Below are 18378 nucleotides of genomic sequence, written 5' to 3'. Positions count from 1 at the left end.
TCATTATTAGTTTCCTAATAAAATACTTAAAAATTCAGTTTTGTATACTTCATGTGATATATAGACTTAGAAGTAGCAGATGGGGGTAAGAGGAACACTGAATCTAGGCTTAGACCCGATACAACTGGCAGTGATAGAGCCTGATACTTAGTAGGAACTCAATACGTATATGTTGAAAGAATGAATAACATAAGGCAAGGGGAATGACACTTTCATCTGCTATAAAATGGGAACAGTATCTTTGCAAAGAGGTGTTTTACGAATGTCTTGAGATCATAAAATGAAGGCACTTTGTGAACAGTGAACACACATATACACTATACACATACATGCATGCATACACAGATATAGATAGGTAGGTAGGTGAGGAAGTAGGTAGGTAGGTGGGTAGGTAAATAGACGTAGACACATACTTGTATAAATATATGTGTGTGTGATATGTAAGATCCTGTTACACTTAGAGAATTGTCAAAGGAAAGCAATGATGCCTGGCTCCTACAAGTAGAAACCTTCCAGCTGAGAGTATCTTGGTAAAATCACCAAGGGATCCATTCTTTGCTTTGTTTTTTTGACATTGGGTTTTGTCAGTTTAAAGCAGAATTTATCAAACTCTAGGGTACTTCCTCTAAGCTAAGCCCATAGGAGACTGCTTTAGAAACAAACAAAAATGATCAAACTCCAAAGCAGGTATACTGCCAGAAAATTGACTTCGCATATCATTTAGGCCACTTTTTGGGCAAGCCCACCGAAGAGATCGCATTCCAAAAATTTAGAACAGAAGGAATATTTCCACTAAACTAGCATAGCCTAATGAATGCCCCTTTAACTTATATCCATGGGTCTCATTTGCTGAGCACTCTCCATGTGCCAGGGACTATACTTTGTGTTTTAGTTTATAAGCGTTATTTCCTTTAATTCTTTTTTGTTTGTTTGTTTTGGGCTTATAAACAACAGATGTTTATTTCTGGCAATTCTGGAGGCTAGAAAGTCCAAGATCAAGGCACCAGTAGATTTGGTGTCTGGTGAGATCCCAACTCCAGGTTCATAGATGGTTACCTTCTCAATGTGTCCTCACATGGCAGAGGGGCTCTCAGCCCTTAATTCTTAAAACAACCATGTTCTTAATGTGGTTTTTTTTGTTTTTTTTTTTGTTTTTTTTTTTTTTGCGGTACGCGGGCCTCTCACTGTTGCGGTCTCTCCCGTTGCGGAGCACAGGCTCCGGACGCGCAGGCTCAGCGGCCATGGCTCACGGGACCAGCCGCTCTGCGGCATGTGGGTTCTTCCCCGACCGGGGCACGAACCCGTGTCCCCTGCATCGACAGGCAGACTCTCAACCGCTGCGCCACCAGGGAAGCCCCTTAATGTGGATTCTTAATGGTATTCTTATCCCATTTTACAGATAGGAAATTTTTGGTTAGGGAAGTTACTTATCTTGCCCAAGATCATAGCCCACTCTCTTAATTTCTATTTTGTGTCTTCTATCAAAGTGATCCGCATTGGTCAAAAGAACAATACCTTTACCCCTGCATAACAAAAGAAAAATACTGACAAAAAACTTGACCATTTTCTAGACTCCATAGTGATTGCCATTATTTGGTTAATGTATTTTCTATTCAGACAGTCATTACAATCAATAAATTTTGGATTTAGTTAGATTCTTTACTTACTAAGAATATACCTGGTTGCATACATAGAGTTAATGATTTTAAATGGTCACCGTTTGTTATGGTACTTAATATTTTTTTCCACAGGGCAATTTTATCTTCTTCTTATCCCCCAATTCTAAAAGCATTTTACCGTAGCCCAAATATGTACCAACTACCCTCATTCTAATATGTAAATTTTTATAGGATATTTTGAATAGCCCTACTGATTTACTGTTTCCCATTTTGCTTCTCCTTATGATTGAATTATTTAATTTTTTTTTGAATTTCATCTCTCTTTAGCCATTTTTTAATTTTAGGATAGATGTCCAATAATTCAAGTCATTTGGTATACACTTATTGAGACCCTAGGTCAAGCATTGCTAAATGCTAAGGACATAACAGTATGTAAAACAGTTCCTGCTCTCAGTGAGTTTATAGTAGAAAAGAGAAAGCAGTAAACAGGAGAAGCTGATCCTTTCCCTGAACTTGCTAATAGTAATCTGATTTTCTAAATTCATTTCGTTTGCCCATATTTTTCTTCACCACTGCATACTCTAAGAATGACATGATAACTTTCTCCCATGATTCCTTGTATTTCCCCTTATCGGGATTTGTTTGGTCTTGGTTTTTGAGCGTTTTTGGTGCTCAGAATTATTTCCAGATCAGCAATTTTCTTCTTAAGTTGTCTAGGTTTAAAATGTCAACAAATAAATGTACAACTTTATTATATACATTGCTTTTAGCAGGCTAAGCACGTGCTGCAGGTAAGGATTTTAGTCAGATTAGCAAGAACATGCTTATGATAGTAGTCCAGCAAAAGTTGGACTAAGCACATAATTATAATAGTAGCAAATAAAAATTGGATAAACATAGTTTATTCTTTGATAATTCAGAAAATATTTTAGCATGTTGCATGACAAAGTCAGAATCAAGGCAAAAGTTTATAACATAAATAGTTGTATGAATGAGAATGTATCTGGAAAATTTTGAAAAGTGGTGCCAGTATGGATCAAAATCTGGAAGCCCTTTAAGCAGCCCTGTGAAAATCATATCACCAATTAATTGAAAAGTACGCTGAATTATGGAATTGCAGTATGAAATATATATACCCTTTACTATTGCAATGAAGTGAATCATTAGACTTACGTAGTTCTTATGGAGTCAGTAGGATCTATTATCTCAAATATATGTAACTAGGAAATTTCTTCAAAAATGTTAATATGTGACCAGGCTGCTACAACATGTTACGTTAATATTTTAAACATTGAGTTACACATAATTATTTTTAAAATTCTTAATTCAGATTTGAATTTGAGATAACAAGTTTCTTCCCATTCTTCTTTCCTCCCTCCTTTACCTCAACTAACATATATCTTAGCTCCTGCCATGCCTATTAAGATCCCATGTGAACAGAAACATATGGTAATAATACATGGGTGACAAAAATAGTCTTAGGTCCGCAGTTCCCAAAATAAGCACCATGGAGCCCTGAGATGTCACAGTGCACTCTCAGGGCTACTGCAGGGCATTTAATATTTTTTAGGGAAACACAACAACATCTATTAGACGCTGCACAAACTCTTAGCTTGAGTTAGTTCTAAGTTTCAACATTTGATAGGACTGCATTCTTGCATTCTTTTTGATGCCATCTTAGCTATGTGAAACTAGTTTATAGGGGTTGCTCTGGTAATAAAAAAAAAAAAGTGCTGCATGAAAATTCATGTGGAACAGGCATTGAAGGTGGTGGTGTCAGATATGATTCCAAGGTTTAAGTTGCGCAGTGACCAACAGGTGTGCAATACATTCCTTTAGTTAAGTAATTGTCGTTAGTTAAGAATGAAATAAAATATTATTTTTCTTTCAATTTTTGAGTATTATATTCTCAAACAGCTACTAAGTTGTTAAGGCTCAAGTATTCTGTTATTTAGACCTAACTACGTAATAAACAGAACTGTTAGGTGTCTCTCTTGGGCTAGGGGCGCCATGAAAAAATTCCTGAGACCCTAAAGGTGGCATAAATACAAAAAGTTTGGGAACTTCTATTTTAAGTGATGAATGTTTTAGAAACTCAGTTAGCCTTATCATACTTCTACAAATACAGCCAGCTTTCATTATTTTTTATAGGAACACATTGTACCTTCAAAAGTTCATAATTTACACAAATTATCCTGATATACTCCCTTACGATATTCCTATGTCCCTTATGAATTTGTACATTTTCAAAGTTCCCAGTTGTTTGTTTCTGACCTCATAGGGAGATGGGTGTCGTGTGGTTAGAGGCTGTGCACGTGTGGCACAGGCAGGCGTGGAAGGTTCAGTGGCAGCATTAAGTATATAAGGGTTAAGTCAAATGCCTTTAAGCTACCTAGCTGTCTACCTAGCTTTGTAGTATGGAGTATGTTTGCTGTAGTGTTCAAAAGCTACTTTGACTTATTTTGAGCATAGTTTCACCTTTTTTTGTTATTGACTTATAAAATACCCACTTGGAGCCATATTATACCAATAGGTGCTTTCATATTGGTTTATCCTCAGTAAATAAATATATCTTCTCTATAACAGATTTTTCAAATATTGCTAATATCTACAGCTAAAATATATTTTGTAATTTATCTCAGAAAGATAAACCACAAATTCAATAATATCAAATCAATACATTAGTTATTATTGGACTTTTAAAAGTCATGAGTTAAAAGAGACTTTTTGTTATGGTTTGCTTAATTGCTAGGAGGATATCACTAGCCACTCCTCGACAGCTTTATAAATCTTCCAACATGACTCAGCGTTGGCAAAGAAGGGAAATTTCAAACTTCGAATATTTGATGTTTCTTAATACTATAGCAGGTAAGACATCTTATTCTTTAATCTCATAATATGTTTATGTTCATCAAAAATCTTTGGTAATGTGACTTGATGGAATGCATTGTTCGCCTTAGAATTCAAATACAGCCTTAGAATAAATATTGAAGCACTCACATTAAATTGCTATCAGAAACTATACAAGCTAGTACCAAGGTTTAGGTGCATTTATTGTTGAAGAGGCTTTTTCTTGCTCTCCTTCTGCCATTTCCTTTGCTGACAGCTTTGTCTGACGGTTTATTAGAGTCAACAAACCATTGCCAGAGAGTGTCTGGAAATAATAATGGGAAAATGTAATTTCACTACTTTGTCATTCTCAGCAGTAGCAGCTAGACAGGAGAATAACAACAGGATTCTGCCTAGTACAGATGTCACCTGGATTATGGCATGATTGGGTTACAGCACTTTTTTTTCTTAAAATCTTCAAATGGAAATATAAAATCAGATTACATTTCTAAATGATGAGTAACTGCCATCAACCTCAGCAGTATCATGCTTGTAAATTAAGAGAAGGTAGTGGCTTTGTTTTTCTGCTAAATCAGTGGTTGTCAGTGGCTGAACCTCTCTATGAGATTTAAGTACCTCTTTCTTTTTTACTAAATTAAGCTCCAAAGCCCTTATTCATGTTGAATTACAAAGAGTTTACTTCTGTAAATCAGGCTCTACAAAAACTTTTTACAATCGGATGAATTTAAAACTACATAAATGCATATGCTTACCTATGATCATTGTTCTTTTTTGAATGAATGCTCAAAACTATGAATTGAGAGCCCTGTTCTCTGAATCATTGCTTAAAAGGATAACTGTAATATTCTTCTTTTTAATCTATCATATATGTGTGAATATGGATGCTATGGCATATATTAAATATGGATGATATAGATGTATATTACATAGACAAGAGAATTTTATTTGTCAACAAAAAGGGATAAAAAAGTTGCTTGAAATGGTTTTGCATTTTAATCATTTAATACATATTGTAATGTTAATTCCTTTGCTAATAGGATGCTAGAGCTACAACCAAAGAACTGTTTTATTACATATATTAATTTTATTCTGTATTTTATACACACATCTCCATTATATACATATATCTTCATGACATATTTCATATATATTCACATATCAGTGTATACAATGTATATATCTTAAAGAAACCTATTTACTTCCTCAAAGATAAAGGAAGTGTGTTATACTATTTAATTAACACATTTACATATAGAGATAGAATGAACTTAAACATCTGAAATATAAAGAACCTTTTCATTAGCATATTTAGGTGAACAGCATGATGTAGCATAAGCTTCATTACCAAAGTGAAGGGGATAGAATCTCAGATCTGCCAACTCTGTGTCCTAGAGCATAGGTGGAATTTCAAGTTTTACCTCTATCTTGTACTTTAAATCTTTCAGTAGCCATGTTTGATATCTGTTTCCATCTGTCTTTTTAAAAATTATTTATTTATTTAATTTTGTCTGTGTTGGGTCTTTGTTGCTGAGCAGGCTTTCTCTAGTTGCGGCGAGTGGGGGCTACTATTCATTGCGGTGTGCGGGCTTCTCATTGCGGTGCCTTCTCTTTGTTGTGGAGCACGGGCTCTACGCACACAGGCGTCAGTTATTGTGGCAGGCGGGCTCAGTAGCTGTGGCGCACAGGCTTAGTTGCTCTGCAGCATGTGGGATCTTCCTGGACTAGGGCTCAAACCCATGTCCCCTGCATTGGCAGGCGGATTCTTCACCACTGTGCCACCAGGGAAGTCTCTCCATCTGTTTTAGTAACTGATATGTTTGGTCTTATATCATCTTGTATTATACTATTGCTTTCAATATTTTCTTGCCTTTCACATTCTTTTGTTTGTCTTTGGCCACATAAATAAATTTTGCCTACTTTTTTTAGTGATTTAGAACATAGGCTTTTTGCTATTAATTCTCCTAGAGAATTAATATTGATATGTTTAAATTTTTAAAAAATCCTCTAAAATATATTTCTCTTCCTTTTGAACTCAAAAATGAATCAACATTTTAAACCACTCCTACGCAAAATAAGAACTTTAACTCAATTTACTTCTCATTCATTGCTTATCTTTGTCAATACAATTTACTACCAGAATCCATATTACTATGAAACGCTTATTTTTTGGAGTCCATATACTTTTGCATATTAGGAAGGATTTCAACTCTATTAAAATTTTCTTCTCTTTAATACAGTATATTGTTCTTAGCTACATGGATCTTTACCTGATTTTTCAGGATAATGTTCTTTCTTCATTCTTCTGCAGTATTCTTCCATATTCCCTCTGTTAGGTTTTTCTATTATCTATCTTGAAAGATCTATCAAGACTCATTGTCTACCATATGTCATAGATAAGCACATGATTTTTTTTTTCCTTGACTGTGCTACCCCTTTGGAGCTTTTGGAATTAACACTGGAAGACAGGGTGATGTACCTCATTTGTAGTTCAGTTTCCAGTGGAGCTGGTATTCTTACTAAAAGGTTCTGCTACTCTAAGATGGAATTCTCTCTGTCTATCCTCTGGACGGAGTGTTATCTAGTTCACTGTGTTAAAGGATTATTCTAGTCTCCATCCCTTCTCACTGCCTTTTACTCATGTCAGCCACATTTCCCACAATGTGGTATACTTCCACCTATAACCACCACCCACTTCATGCCTGCTGCTTTCTGGGGGTTTGTTTCTCTGTCTATCTCTAGAAAGATTGCAGTCTGGTAGAGATAACATCATGATCCCTTCTAAAAGCTGCCCCTGAGCAGTATAGACATGGCTTTTTTTCTGTTTGAGACAGGTGGGTTTCTGAGCCAGAACACGCAGGTTGTAAGGGGAATTTGACTGTCTTCCTGTCTTCTTTTGAGTACTTGGGGTCTGTTTTATTTTGTGACATAAAAAATATATAGACCACTGGGTTTTTTCTTTTAAGAATTTATTGGGTATTTTCTTTACAATGATTATAACTAAACATTAAAGTCTGTCTGTTGTCGACAATGCGATAAAAAGAAGTATAAGGTAGGAACTAGGAACTCAGAGCGCTTATAACTAGATGGGTGAATGAAATGCATAAGAGAGCATTTTAAGACAGCTGATGGTAAGTGCTCAATAAGTGCTATAAATGGTGAATGCTGCCAGAGCTAAGCAGAGTACAGAAATTTTATGAATGTGTTTGAGGAGAAGAAAAAGAGCGGAGCTTTACAAATTTCTCCCAGTTGAATATGTGTTATGTGTTCAGTGGACATGAGTATCATCTCTTGGCTGTAGCAGAGAATAATAGGAGATGCTATTGGAGCTATAGGTAAGAGCCAGACTGTGAAGAGCCTGAATCCAGGAGTCTGTACAGTTCTGTAGTAGAAGGCAATGCGGTATGGAATTTCAGGACAATTAAACTGCTAGTTATATATGGCATGAATCAGAAATAAAATACCTTAAAGTTAGGGAGAGCTGTTAGGAGAGCCTTACAGGACTCTAGATATGAAATCAACTTGTTCATCATTTTAATAAATAGTTACTGAACACTTTACTATGTGCCACACACTCTATTTCACACGGACACTTCAGAGGAAAGCAAAGTATGTTTTTTTGCCTTTGAAGGGGTCATAGTATAGTCAGGAAAATAGACATGTACACCAGCAATTCCAGCAAAAAGTTGTAATTATTATAATGAGAAAATATACAAAGCTACTTGAAGTCTTAGGTCCAGAAGGCATTACATTTACAGGAAAAGCTTCTCATAGTCTTTTCATAGGCTTCTCACAGGCAACATTTAAGTTGAAAATTGAAATATGAGTACAAATTCACTGGAAAGTAAGCAGAAGCCACTCCAAGGGGGGAAAAAAAATGTGGAGGCAAAAATTGGATTAAGAGTAGTGACAGCAGGTATGGCAAAGAAAAAAAGTAAGTAAAGGATCTAATGCACGATGTCATTATATAAAAAGTAGAAGTCACTGTAATATGCTCTAGTTTAGTGGTTGACAAAGTGTGGTCCCCTGACTGGCAGTATTAGTATTGCCTGGGGACTTGGAGATGCAAATTCTCAGACCCCTCAAACCTGCTGAATCAGAAACTCTGAGTGGGGCCCAGCTCTGCATTTTAGCGAGCCTTCTAGGTGGTTCTCATGCACAGTTTGAGTATCATTGCTCTAGCCATTTAGGATCTAATTATCAGAACAAGATTTGCATATGAAAACATCTAGAACATACAAGAAAGCATGTGATTAAGTGTCATTAACTGTAGTGAAAGTTTAGAGAAGTGAAAGGTTAGTATGAAATAGTCTAATCAAGGGAGGCCTCATAGAAAAGATGGGCTTTAAATGAACTCTAAGAATTTTGTCATACGTAGATGATTATCCAGACAAAATGAACCTTCATACAGAAGTAGAATGACAAATTGGAAAAAGTTATGAATATAAATACCCTGAGGTACTCCCCCTGAATATATGTATCCCTGCTAATTCTTCCTTTGCCATCATCCTGAAGTTCTAAGTAGGGGTGCCAGTTTATACTGAGCACCAGCATTAAAGATATGGGTGATGGTATTATAGAGAAGCTTCACCAAAGCCATGATTGAGTACTTATTTAGGAAGCAGTTAGAATTGTCTGTTTTCCTGATTTGTGGAGAATATTATATATCCATTCATCTCCTCTTAATGGAACACTTTTCAGAGTTCTCGAAAGAAAGGACTCTGAAGGTTCCTAGAATAAAGGGAACTATAAAGATGTTAAATTGTACCAATACCACTTTTACTAACCTGGGTTCCACTAAATGATCATGTTGTTTCATAGCACAGTTTTAGGGATACAGTTATTGTTCAATAAATACTTATAAGTCAATTGATTGAAACTTTAGATTTATCATTTCTTGAGAGAATGTTAGTGTTCTTATTGACAAATTATATTTAATTTCCTGGGTAATCCAAAGGCAAGAAATGGTTGGCTTATATCTTATCATAGTCTTCTTTAAACATTTCTTTAATTATTATTATTTTTTCTTCTTACTGTTTTTTTTTTTCGGTACGCGGGCCTCTCACTGTTGTGGCCTCTCCCGCTGCGGAGCACAGGCTCCGGACACGCAGGCTCAGCGGCCATGGCTCACAGACCCAGCCGCTCCGCGGCATGTGGGATCTTCCCAGACTGGGGCATGAACCCATGTCCCCCTCATTGGCAGGTGGACTCTCAACCACTGCGCCACCAGGGAAGCCCTCTTTAATTATTCTTAATATCAAGATTCAGGAAAAACCTTTTTATTATTTGTTTAGTTTTATCATTTCTTTTTGATACAGTTCTTTAATATTAATATCAACATTCAGAAAAAAAAAGGCAAATAATGGTTAATGTTTACTGAGCAGTTTACAGTGTTGCAAATATGGTTCTAAGTGTTTTATGTGTATTTACTCATTTAACCCTAACAATAACCCCAGAGTTCCTATCCCCATTTCACCAATGAGGAAATGAGGTGCAGAGAACTAAATAACTCGCCCAAGTCACAGAGCTAGTAAGTGAAGAAGTCAGGATTCTAATGTAGGTAGTTTGGTTGTAGAGCTTCACTCACTTACTATACCATACTGCCTCAGGATATCATGGCACCATTCAATTTCACCTCCAATCATTGGCCTTAATCTGTAACTACTTTTAAGACTGAAACAATTAACGATTTTTAGACATTTTTAATTTATATTTCATCAGAAGAACTTTTGAAGTTTATTTACCATCATGACTTTTGTCCACAGGCATATTCTAGTACTAGATCTGGGCCTGGAATTATCATCTCTAACGTAGACCCTAGTACTGTGTTCACCTAGGTCTCAGATCCAGAGAAAGAGTCTGAGGCAGAGATTTGCTTGCAGGAAGTTTATTGGAGAGTGTCCTTGGGATCAACATCTGTGAGGGGAGTGAAGAAAGTAGAAGCGGGCAGAAGGAGAAAAATGAACCCCAGAGTAATTGCAGCAAAGGCCTCAGCAGATCCCTTCAGAGGTGTCTTGCCCTGAGACAAGGCGGCCAGGCCTTCATTACCTCCACTTTGCAGTCATTGGATGCAGACTCCTGGAAAGGAGACATGACCTTGCATGAAAGGGCTTTCTTCTGATCATGGCAACTCCTGGATAATCCTGGAGAAGGCCACCAGCCATGACATGGGTGACACAACCACCATCCCCCCATCTAGGTTAGAGTGGTTCTCAGAATCACCTGGAGGGCTTGCTGAAACCAACAGGTTCTGATTCAGTAGGTTTAGGGTGGGCCTCAAGAATTTGTATTTCTAACAAGTACCTAGGTGATGCTGATGCCACTGGTCCAAGGTTTGCACTTTGAGAACCACCTCCTCACACATATATTCTTAAAAGATTTACCTTACGATAATTGTCTTAATCTCCTGTAGCGTTCACACCTTCTATAGCGCTGTCTGTGCCACCCATGTTGGCACTTAGATAATGCATCCTTGGATTTTATGTCTGTATCTCTTCTTTCCAGTAAGATTATGAGGTCAAAGTTTTGCTTGATAAATGCTCATCAAACTGAACTGACTTAATATTTATGCTCTGTGTTTGCATGATTTTACGATTATGTGAATTCACTAGAATTGCTGGATGAGGGATGCTTTAAATTTCCTGGATTAAAGAGAAGAGTTATAGAATAGAATCTGATTGAGAAGATGAAGCAACCCTTTCTGGCTTCTGGCTTCTGGTTTTTAAAAATATAGGTCAATGTGGCTTAATAAATTCACATTTTCAATAAAAATATTCTAGTAACTCTCTTACCCTCTCAGATGTACTTTTTTCTCCAAAATATTCTTTTAACATGAAATGTGAAATACATTTTATGACCCATTTCTTGTTCTCCATTTCTTGAGGTCTCTCATACTTGGCCAATTTGTCTTTTCTCCTTTTTAATTGCTTTTAAAAATAAGACTCTCTACAAAGCATACAACAGCAGTGTCCTAGTATTAATACAATACAGTATGTAGATTTTTAGACCCTCCTGTGAGCATATAAATAAACACATTATCCTATATGTATGTAAGTTTTGTAAAGATACTTTACATAGTAAAAGAAGCTTGTCAAATATTCAGAAAACATACTGTTTTGAGAGGACACCTAAAGGCCCATAAATTTTTTCATGGCCTTTCTTTTGTTATATTTATATATTTAATAAATACTCATTATAGGAAAGTGGAAATATAGAAAAGTGTAATTTAAAAGTTTAATTACTTGAAGACTAGCCATAAATATCATAATTAACGTTTTGGTGATTTTTCTGTTTTTTTCTTTTTCTGTGTGTGGTAATCTTTGGGAATCTGCTACACATACACGTTCATTCTTCTTTTTCCATCTCATTAAATAGCATTTGAAATCATGATCTTAAAAACTGCATGAAAGTCTAGCTTAGTACTGTGGTATAATTTAACTATTTTGAAACAATTGGGTTTTGTTTTCTTAATTTTTGAAGAGCATTAAGTTTTGGAAGATTTTTAGTGATGCATAGAGTTTAACTAAAAATGTGGGTTCAGCCTCTAATTTCCAGAGTTGACCTAATTTCTGTTTATTGTGTTCCAAAAGATACAGCCTATGCCTATTTTACGCCTTATTAGATAATACTATGAACATGACTTAAAATCTGGCATTCTTACATTAAAAAAAAAAAAATAGCACATTGACTGCTAACATAGCTTAGTGTAAATGATCCCGTTAGGTTTGGGAGGTTTTTTAAAAGGTTTTTGAGTTGTTTTTCATATGATCGGCTAATGAATTCAGCACAGCTTCCTCAACCCCAACCTTTTTCTCCTGTTTAGCATTTTCTACTTTTTTTACTCTGTGATGTACAAGCCCTCCCTGGTTAATTATGTATATATTTAGCTACTGCATGTGTTGGGCTTATTATTGTCATCTAATTAAATGTAACTTGAACTGCTTGCTTCTAGAAAAATCATTAAAAATTCTTTCCTAATGACCTAGAGATGACAAAATGTCTGTAAAGTGCGAAGAAGCAGACAAGCACAGGAACATCGCTCTTAAAGAGTGCTAATCCAGATGCTGCAATCATCTAATTAAACAATATTTTGCTGTCATTAACATTTTCACCAAGGAATTGCAGTTATAATTTCTTTGTCAGCTGTCTCTAGATCACTTTACCTTCAAAACTAAAGTGCCATATAAAAACATTAAATTGGATGGTTTAATTAAAAGTTTTTTTTTTAAACGAAGAAACATATCTAGTGTTTCTGAAATCTCATTTACTGTGCTTCACTTTTATTGTTTGAGTAGATTAGTGTCATAGGCTTGTGATAATTAATATTCATCTTCCAAGTTAAGTCCTTAGAAGCATAGTTAGTAAAAAAAATTCTGCACCTATTACTGCTGGAAAAGGAAATAACAGCACAAGGTTATTTACTAAATTTCAATTATCCTAAAAAAAATTAATAAGTACGTAGATGTGCCAGAACTTAACAGATATTATTTTGGAAATATTTCACTTTTTTGGTTAATTCAGTACACAGCAGGGTTTTTTTTTTTTTCATTTCACAAAGGTGTTCAGTAAAATAATTAAAGTAATAATATTAATTCATGGCTAAAATTTATAAATGCAAAATCCCAGAGTACCAACTTCATCCATGTGAGTTTTAAATACATTGTGAATTTTTAATTCAAATGAAAAATAATATATTAACTGTCCATGTTGCAAAGCTTTTATGTGGAAAGTTTTATATAAAAAGGTTTTAATGTAACTGTCAGAACATCTGTTTATATAGTTGATTGTATTTGTTAGATTTAAAATGTGCTATAAAGCTCTAGTAATTTAAAACTTACTAAATTTTTCTAAGCATTTATTTTTAAAGAATCTTCCAAAGATTATTAAAAGTGAATTAACAAAAAATGCAGGATAGATTAATTACCATGAGCTGTGACTGTAGACAGCAATCAGTTTGTGTGTGTGTATGTGTGTGTGTGTGTGTATGTATGTTAAAGATACCTTCCTTTCTTTGTAGTTTTTCCAAAAATAGCATTATATCTTTTCTTTAATTAGAAAATCATTTCTAGTGAAAGGCTAGTGTCTTCAAGTATAGTCTCTATTTTTATGCTGTTACTGAGTTAATGTAAATTGGCTTTTTATTTATTTTAGTTTGACAGTTTTTCCTTAAGTTATGAAACTTCATCAGAAAATTTAAAAACAGTTATTATGTCTAATTTTCAGCCATTGATTTACATAAGTAATAGAAAATACGTTACATAAATAACATCAAATTATTCTCTTAAAATACACATATATTGGAAGACCTCTTTTTCATTAAAATCTATAGATTTTTAAGTAGAATGGTAACCCAGAAAATGGCCGAGCACTAAATATGCCACGGTCCTACTTACAATCCCAGAAATAGCTCTGCCCAGCCAGTCTAGACTCTCTGTATATATACATGCATAGAAAAAACACTGAGAGTAATCAGGTGTCCTAGGTTAACATAAACTCTCAGTAATAAATTTAAAATTTTAGAATTTTACACTGTGCATTTTACAGTGGTACTGCTTTAGCAGTCTATTTTCATATACAAAAGACTGTAGTTAAAAGGCTCCAAATTCTCATCACTATTTTTCATCACAGTAGACTTACAAACATAAAGCAGGTGCATTCGTCGGCCACAGATATTTCCGTCTGGTGGTTTAACACGCACATTCACAAGGCCGCTCTCTCTCATGTGTACTTCTGTGCCTTGGCATAGTCCTCTTCCTCCAACAAGACTATCCTGCAATTTTCCTTTTTTATTTGGCTTATGGTTTGTTCATCTTTTAAAATTTGGCTCTCATTTTATCGCATTTTTATCACATATGCATTCGTTCTTTCAACAAATATCTATTGGACAAACAAAATATGCCAATATACAGAGGCATTTTTTTTTTAAAAAACTCAAACCCTACATTCTGGAGTTTATGGACTAGTGGAGAGGCAGACAAGTATTAGCTAGAACACATCTGCAACAGTGCTGTGGCAGAGAACAAAGAGGAAGCCCTAACCTTACTCTCACCTTGCTCCAGGAAATGCAGAGTGGAAGCAACATTCTGCTTTCTATCAATTGCCTACATTTATAATATACACCCACATTAGTTTACATATTTAAAACAATAAGTAATTGTGTTGTAAAGTGCAGAGATTCATATAAGAAACAGATAAAATAGTCACCGAATAAAATGTTTACTGAGTGAATTAATTAATTTGGTTTCATGCTTATAATAGTAGCAGATTTAGTTCTTCCTCAGATTATGGGGGTTTTTTTGCTTTGTTTTTTTTTTTATTTCACAGTCACAGTTACCAGTTGCTACAAGAGGTAGGTATCATTTAATTTCAGTTCTTGATGACGAATAAGATAATGTATGCATAGCTGTGCTACTGTTATGCTAACACGGTGTGCAACAAGGAGCACAAGATGAAATCATATCACTAATATCAGGGAAATTGCTAATTTGTATGGATTTGAATGGAAATTTAGAAAGTCCTGTGATCAGTTCATAATGCATTTTTACAAAAAAACAGTCTTGTCCAACGGAAGTTTTCTTTGGACCCTGTTTCTTTAATACTGCTCCTCTTAATTTCACCTGATCATATGTTATTCAGTGTCAGTTTATCAGGGTAAGCCAGCCCTGTGCTCTCCCTAAGCTTTGCCACGGTCCCACGGGCTTCAGTGTCCTACCTAAAATGCTTAAGTCATTCTGTCAAAAACTAACGAAAACCAACAAACAAAATTCAGCCTAGGGCTTCCGTGGTGGCGCAGTGGTTGAGAGTCCGCCTGCCGATGCAGGGGACATGGGTTCATGCCCCGGTCCGGGAAGATCCCACATGCCGCAGAGCGGCTGGGCCCGTGAGCCATGGCCGCTGAGCCTGCGCGTCCGGAGCCTGTGCTCCGCAACGGGAGAGGCCACAACAGTGAGAGGCCCGCGTACCGCAAAAAAAAAAAAAAAAAAAAAAAAATTCAGCCTAACATTCAGCAGCTCTCCACTAAAGTGAAACAACATAATACGAAAAGAAAATTCATGAACTTAAGGGAGTGAAAAAAATGTGCATAACATCTGCCTCGGTGCTTTTTCGTACTGGCTTCAGGGTACTTCTGTTAACTTGCAAATTCTCTACATTGATTCTTAATAGAAGCACAATGTAGTATGCTGTATACTGGCAATAGAATTCTGGATATATACTAGTTATAGTAGAACACCATCACATAATCTGCAAGCGTGCAGACCAGCAGGTGACCTCCTCCATGATCACTTTCAGGGACCCCAGCTTACCAGGCTCTGCTTCCAGGGTGGCAATAGCATCTTCATCATAGTCAGCAGAAGAGAGATGGAGCACGGAGCACCTATGCAACAAGCTGCAGAGGACCAAGGCTGAAAGTAGCAGATACCACCTCTGCTCACATTCTGTAGATTAGGACTAAGTCTCACAGCCATAGCTACTAATAAGGGAGCCTGAGAAATGTCGTCTAGCCCACGAAGGAGAGAAATTGATTATGACGAACAGCTAGCAATCACTACCACAAGTTACATTCTAAAAAAGTAATTCTAGTTACTCACTTCTTAATTATTATTGAGTGAGTTCACTTGAAACACATTGTTATAAGTGCTTTTGATTGAATAAAGGCATAGTTCAGTAAACAAAAGAGTTACTTTTCTTCTGCAATGCAATAGTTGCCTCATCTATTAGAAGGACAGGAACACTTCGATAAGCAATTAGTGTATACAGATTTTCATTTATCTTTTTCTTTACTAGGACGGACATATAATGATCTGAACCAATACCCCGTGTTTCCGTGGGTATTAACAAACTATGAATCAGAAGAATTGGATTTGACTCTTCCAGGAAACTTCAGGGATCTATCAAAGGTAACTTTTAAATATATAGAAGTCAATTTTCTTCGTAAGGCTATATTCTAAAAGCATTTCTACCAGAGTATATATGTTCAATTAATGTTTGTAAGAAAGTAAACCTGAATGTCTTCTGTTTTTGTAGTCAGAATCTAAATTTCATCAATGATTAGCATAGGAATTAAGCTACAAGAAGATAAATCAGTACTAGTATGGCAAAATGAAATGGATATTTGAGAAAGAGCATATGTAAGAAGAGGTTGTTCAGATATCCTAGGTTTTAAAGGTCAAGGCGAGAAACTTGAAATTAGTACAAAATTTGGCCAGTAATTTCTGTGGTGTATTTCTTCGGTGATAAGACATGTTATCTTGACCATAATACATACACACCTACTGTAGGAGAGCTTGATACTGGAAAGAAAGTAGGGCACAATAATTTATCAAGGGTCTGTTAAGATAAAAGAGCGAAGATTTGGCCCAAAAATGGCAAGAAAAAAAATACACAATGGGTGATAAGGATAAGAAGCGAATTTCTGGTTAGTTCGCCTCATTTGTTGAGAAGAAACCTAAGTGGGATACTAAGCTCTTTGAAATTCAGTGAAAAACTAGATACTAAGGCCCAAAAGCTTTTCTCTAGCCTCAGCTACTATCAGAGCCAAGCCCTAAAGTTTATATCAATACTTTAGCCATATTAAGCCTCAGGCCATTCACTCTGAATTTCCTTCCCTTTTCTATTCTCCTTAGTTGTCTGGTTTAGCATGCCACAGCAGCACGAAAGGCATATAGGCACATGCTTGTGGTTGGGGGAGAGTTGAGGAGCTCATGAACAAGGGCAGCAGAAGTTCTGCAAGGCAGGGAAGCATGAAATGCAAGCAATTTAAAATTAATCCCACAAATGGTTTTTAACTCTGCACACCTTCTCTTGCCTTTTTTCTTGCCTTTGAAAACTAGACCCACCTAAGTTGAAGTTCTCTATGCCACTGCTTACTAGCTGTGTGACCAGAAGCCACTCTCTTTTAGCCTCAATCTCCCCATTTGTAATACGAGAATAATACTGTCCTACCTCATACAGTTGCGAAGGTCAAATGACATGTGCATTTAAAGAATGTAACATAGTACTTGGAACATAGAAGCACTTCTTGAATATGAGCTATTATTACACGTGGAATATTTCTTAGCCTGTTTTTGAAGCCTGTATACTAATTTTTGCATGTTCTTCTCTGTCATTCACTCTCTATTTCTTATATTTTATGTGACTGCCTTATCAAACTTGCTAGCTCATTGCTAATTTTAGCTATGCTATTATAGATACTCAAGGGACCTAAGGAATCAATTAGCCATCATCTTACTGAGAGTCACACAGCTGGTTAAAAAAAAAAATGCTAGCAAGTGAATTTCAATATGGTTGCAAATATAGTAATTGTTCCAGTGAACAGTTATTTGAACTGAACAAAAATCTTTAACCATCTACTATGTGCAAATAAGGATTCAGGCTTAGGTAGATATAAGCACTGTAATTCATAAGGCTTGCCCTCTGGAAGCAAAATTAAATAAGATTAAAATTATTCTTATTTTATATAATAATATAATTATTAAAATTATAAAATTAAAAATTAAATAAGATAAAATCATTTTCTTCAAAAATTAAATAAGAATGTACTATATTTATAGAGAACTACATGAAAGGCAATAAATAGCAGTTAGGAACAAGAACTCTGGAGCTAGACTGCCTGGGTTTAGATCCTAATTCTGCCACTTACTCGCTTTGGGGCCTTAGACAACTATTTCACTTCTCTTTGCCTTAGTTTCCTCACCTGTATAATGGCGACAATAATAGTAGGGTTGTTATGAGGATTTGATGAGTTAATAAGTATAAAAAACTTAGAAGAGTACCTAGCATATCAACATTAGCTATGAATATAAATATAATGCAGTAAATCATCTATATGCTATATACTTTGAATTGTGTTTCAAATTTTAAATAATGATCATAAATATATGCTGCTGTATCTGTAATGGGATTAGAATGGTAT

General features: G+C 35.6%; 1 protein-coding gene across 1 annotated transcript in view; it reads left to right on the top strand.

Annotated features, from left to right (window-relative positions):
- NBEA (neurobeachin) overlaps positions 1 to 18378 on the top strand; it is a 620750-nt gene that overhangs the window by 503898 nt on the left and 98474 nt on the right. Inside the window, exons 44-45 of the mRNA XM_022574654.2 lie at positions 4372 to 4487; positions 16251 to 16363. Of these exons, the coding sequence (XP_022430362.2) occupies positions 4372 to 4487; positions 16251 to 16363 (229 nt within the window). The remainder of the gene's footprint in view (positions 1 to 4371; positions 4488 to 16250; positions 16364 to 18378) is intronic.

This window comes from Delphinapterus leucas, chromosome 18 (assembly GCF_059928025.1).
Source record: "Delphinapterus leucas isolate spDelLeu-1000000601 "Yukka" chromosome 18, BTC_Dleu_Yukka2, whole genome shotgun sequence".
NCBI lineage: Eukaryota > Metazoa > Chordata > Mammalia > Artiodactyla > Monodontidae > Delphinapterus > Delphinapterus leucas.
Note: the sequence above shows the minus strand (reverse complement) of the source record. Positions and strands in the feature narration are given on the sequence as shown.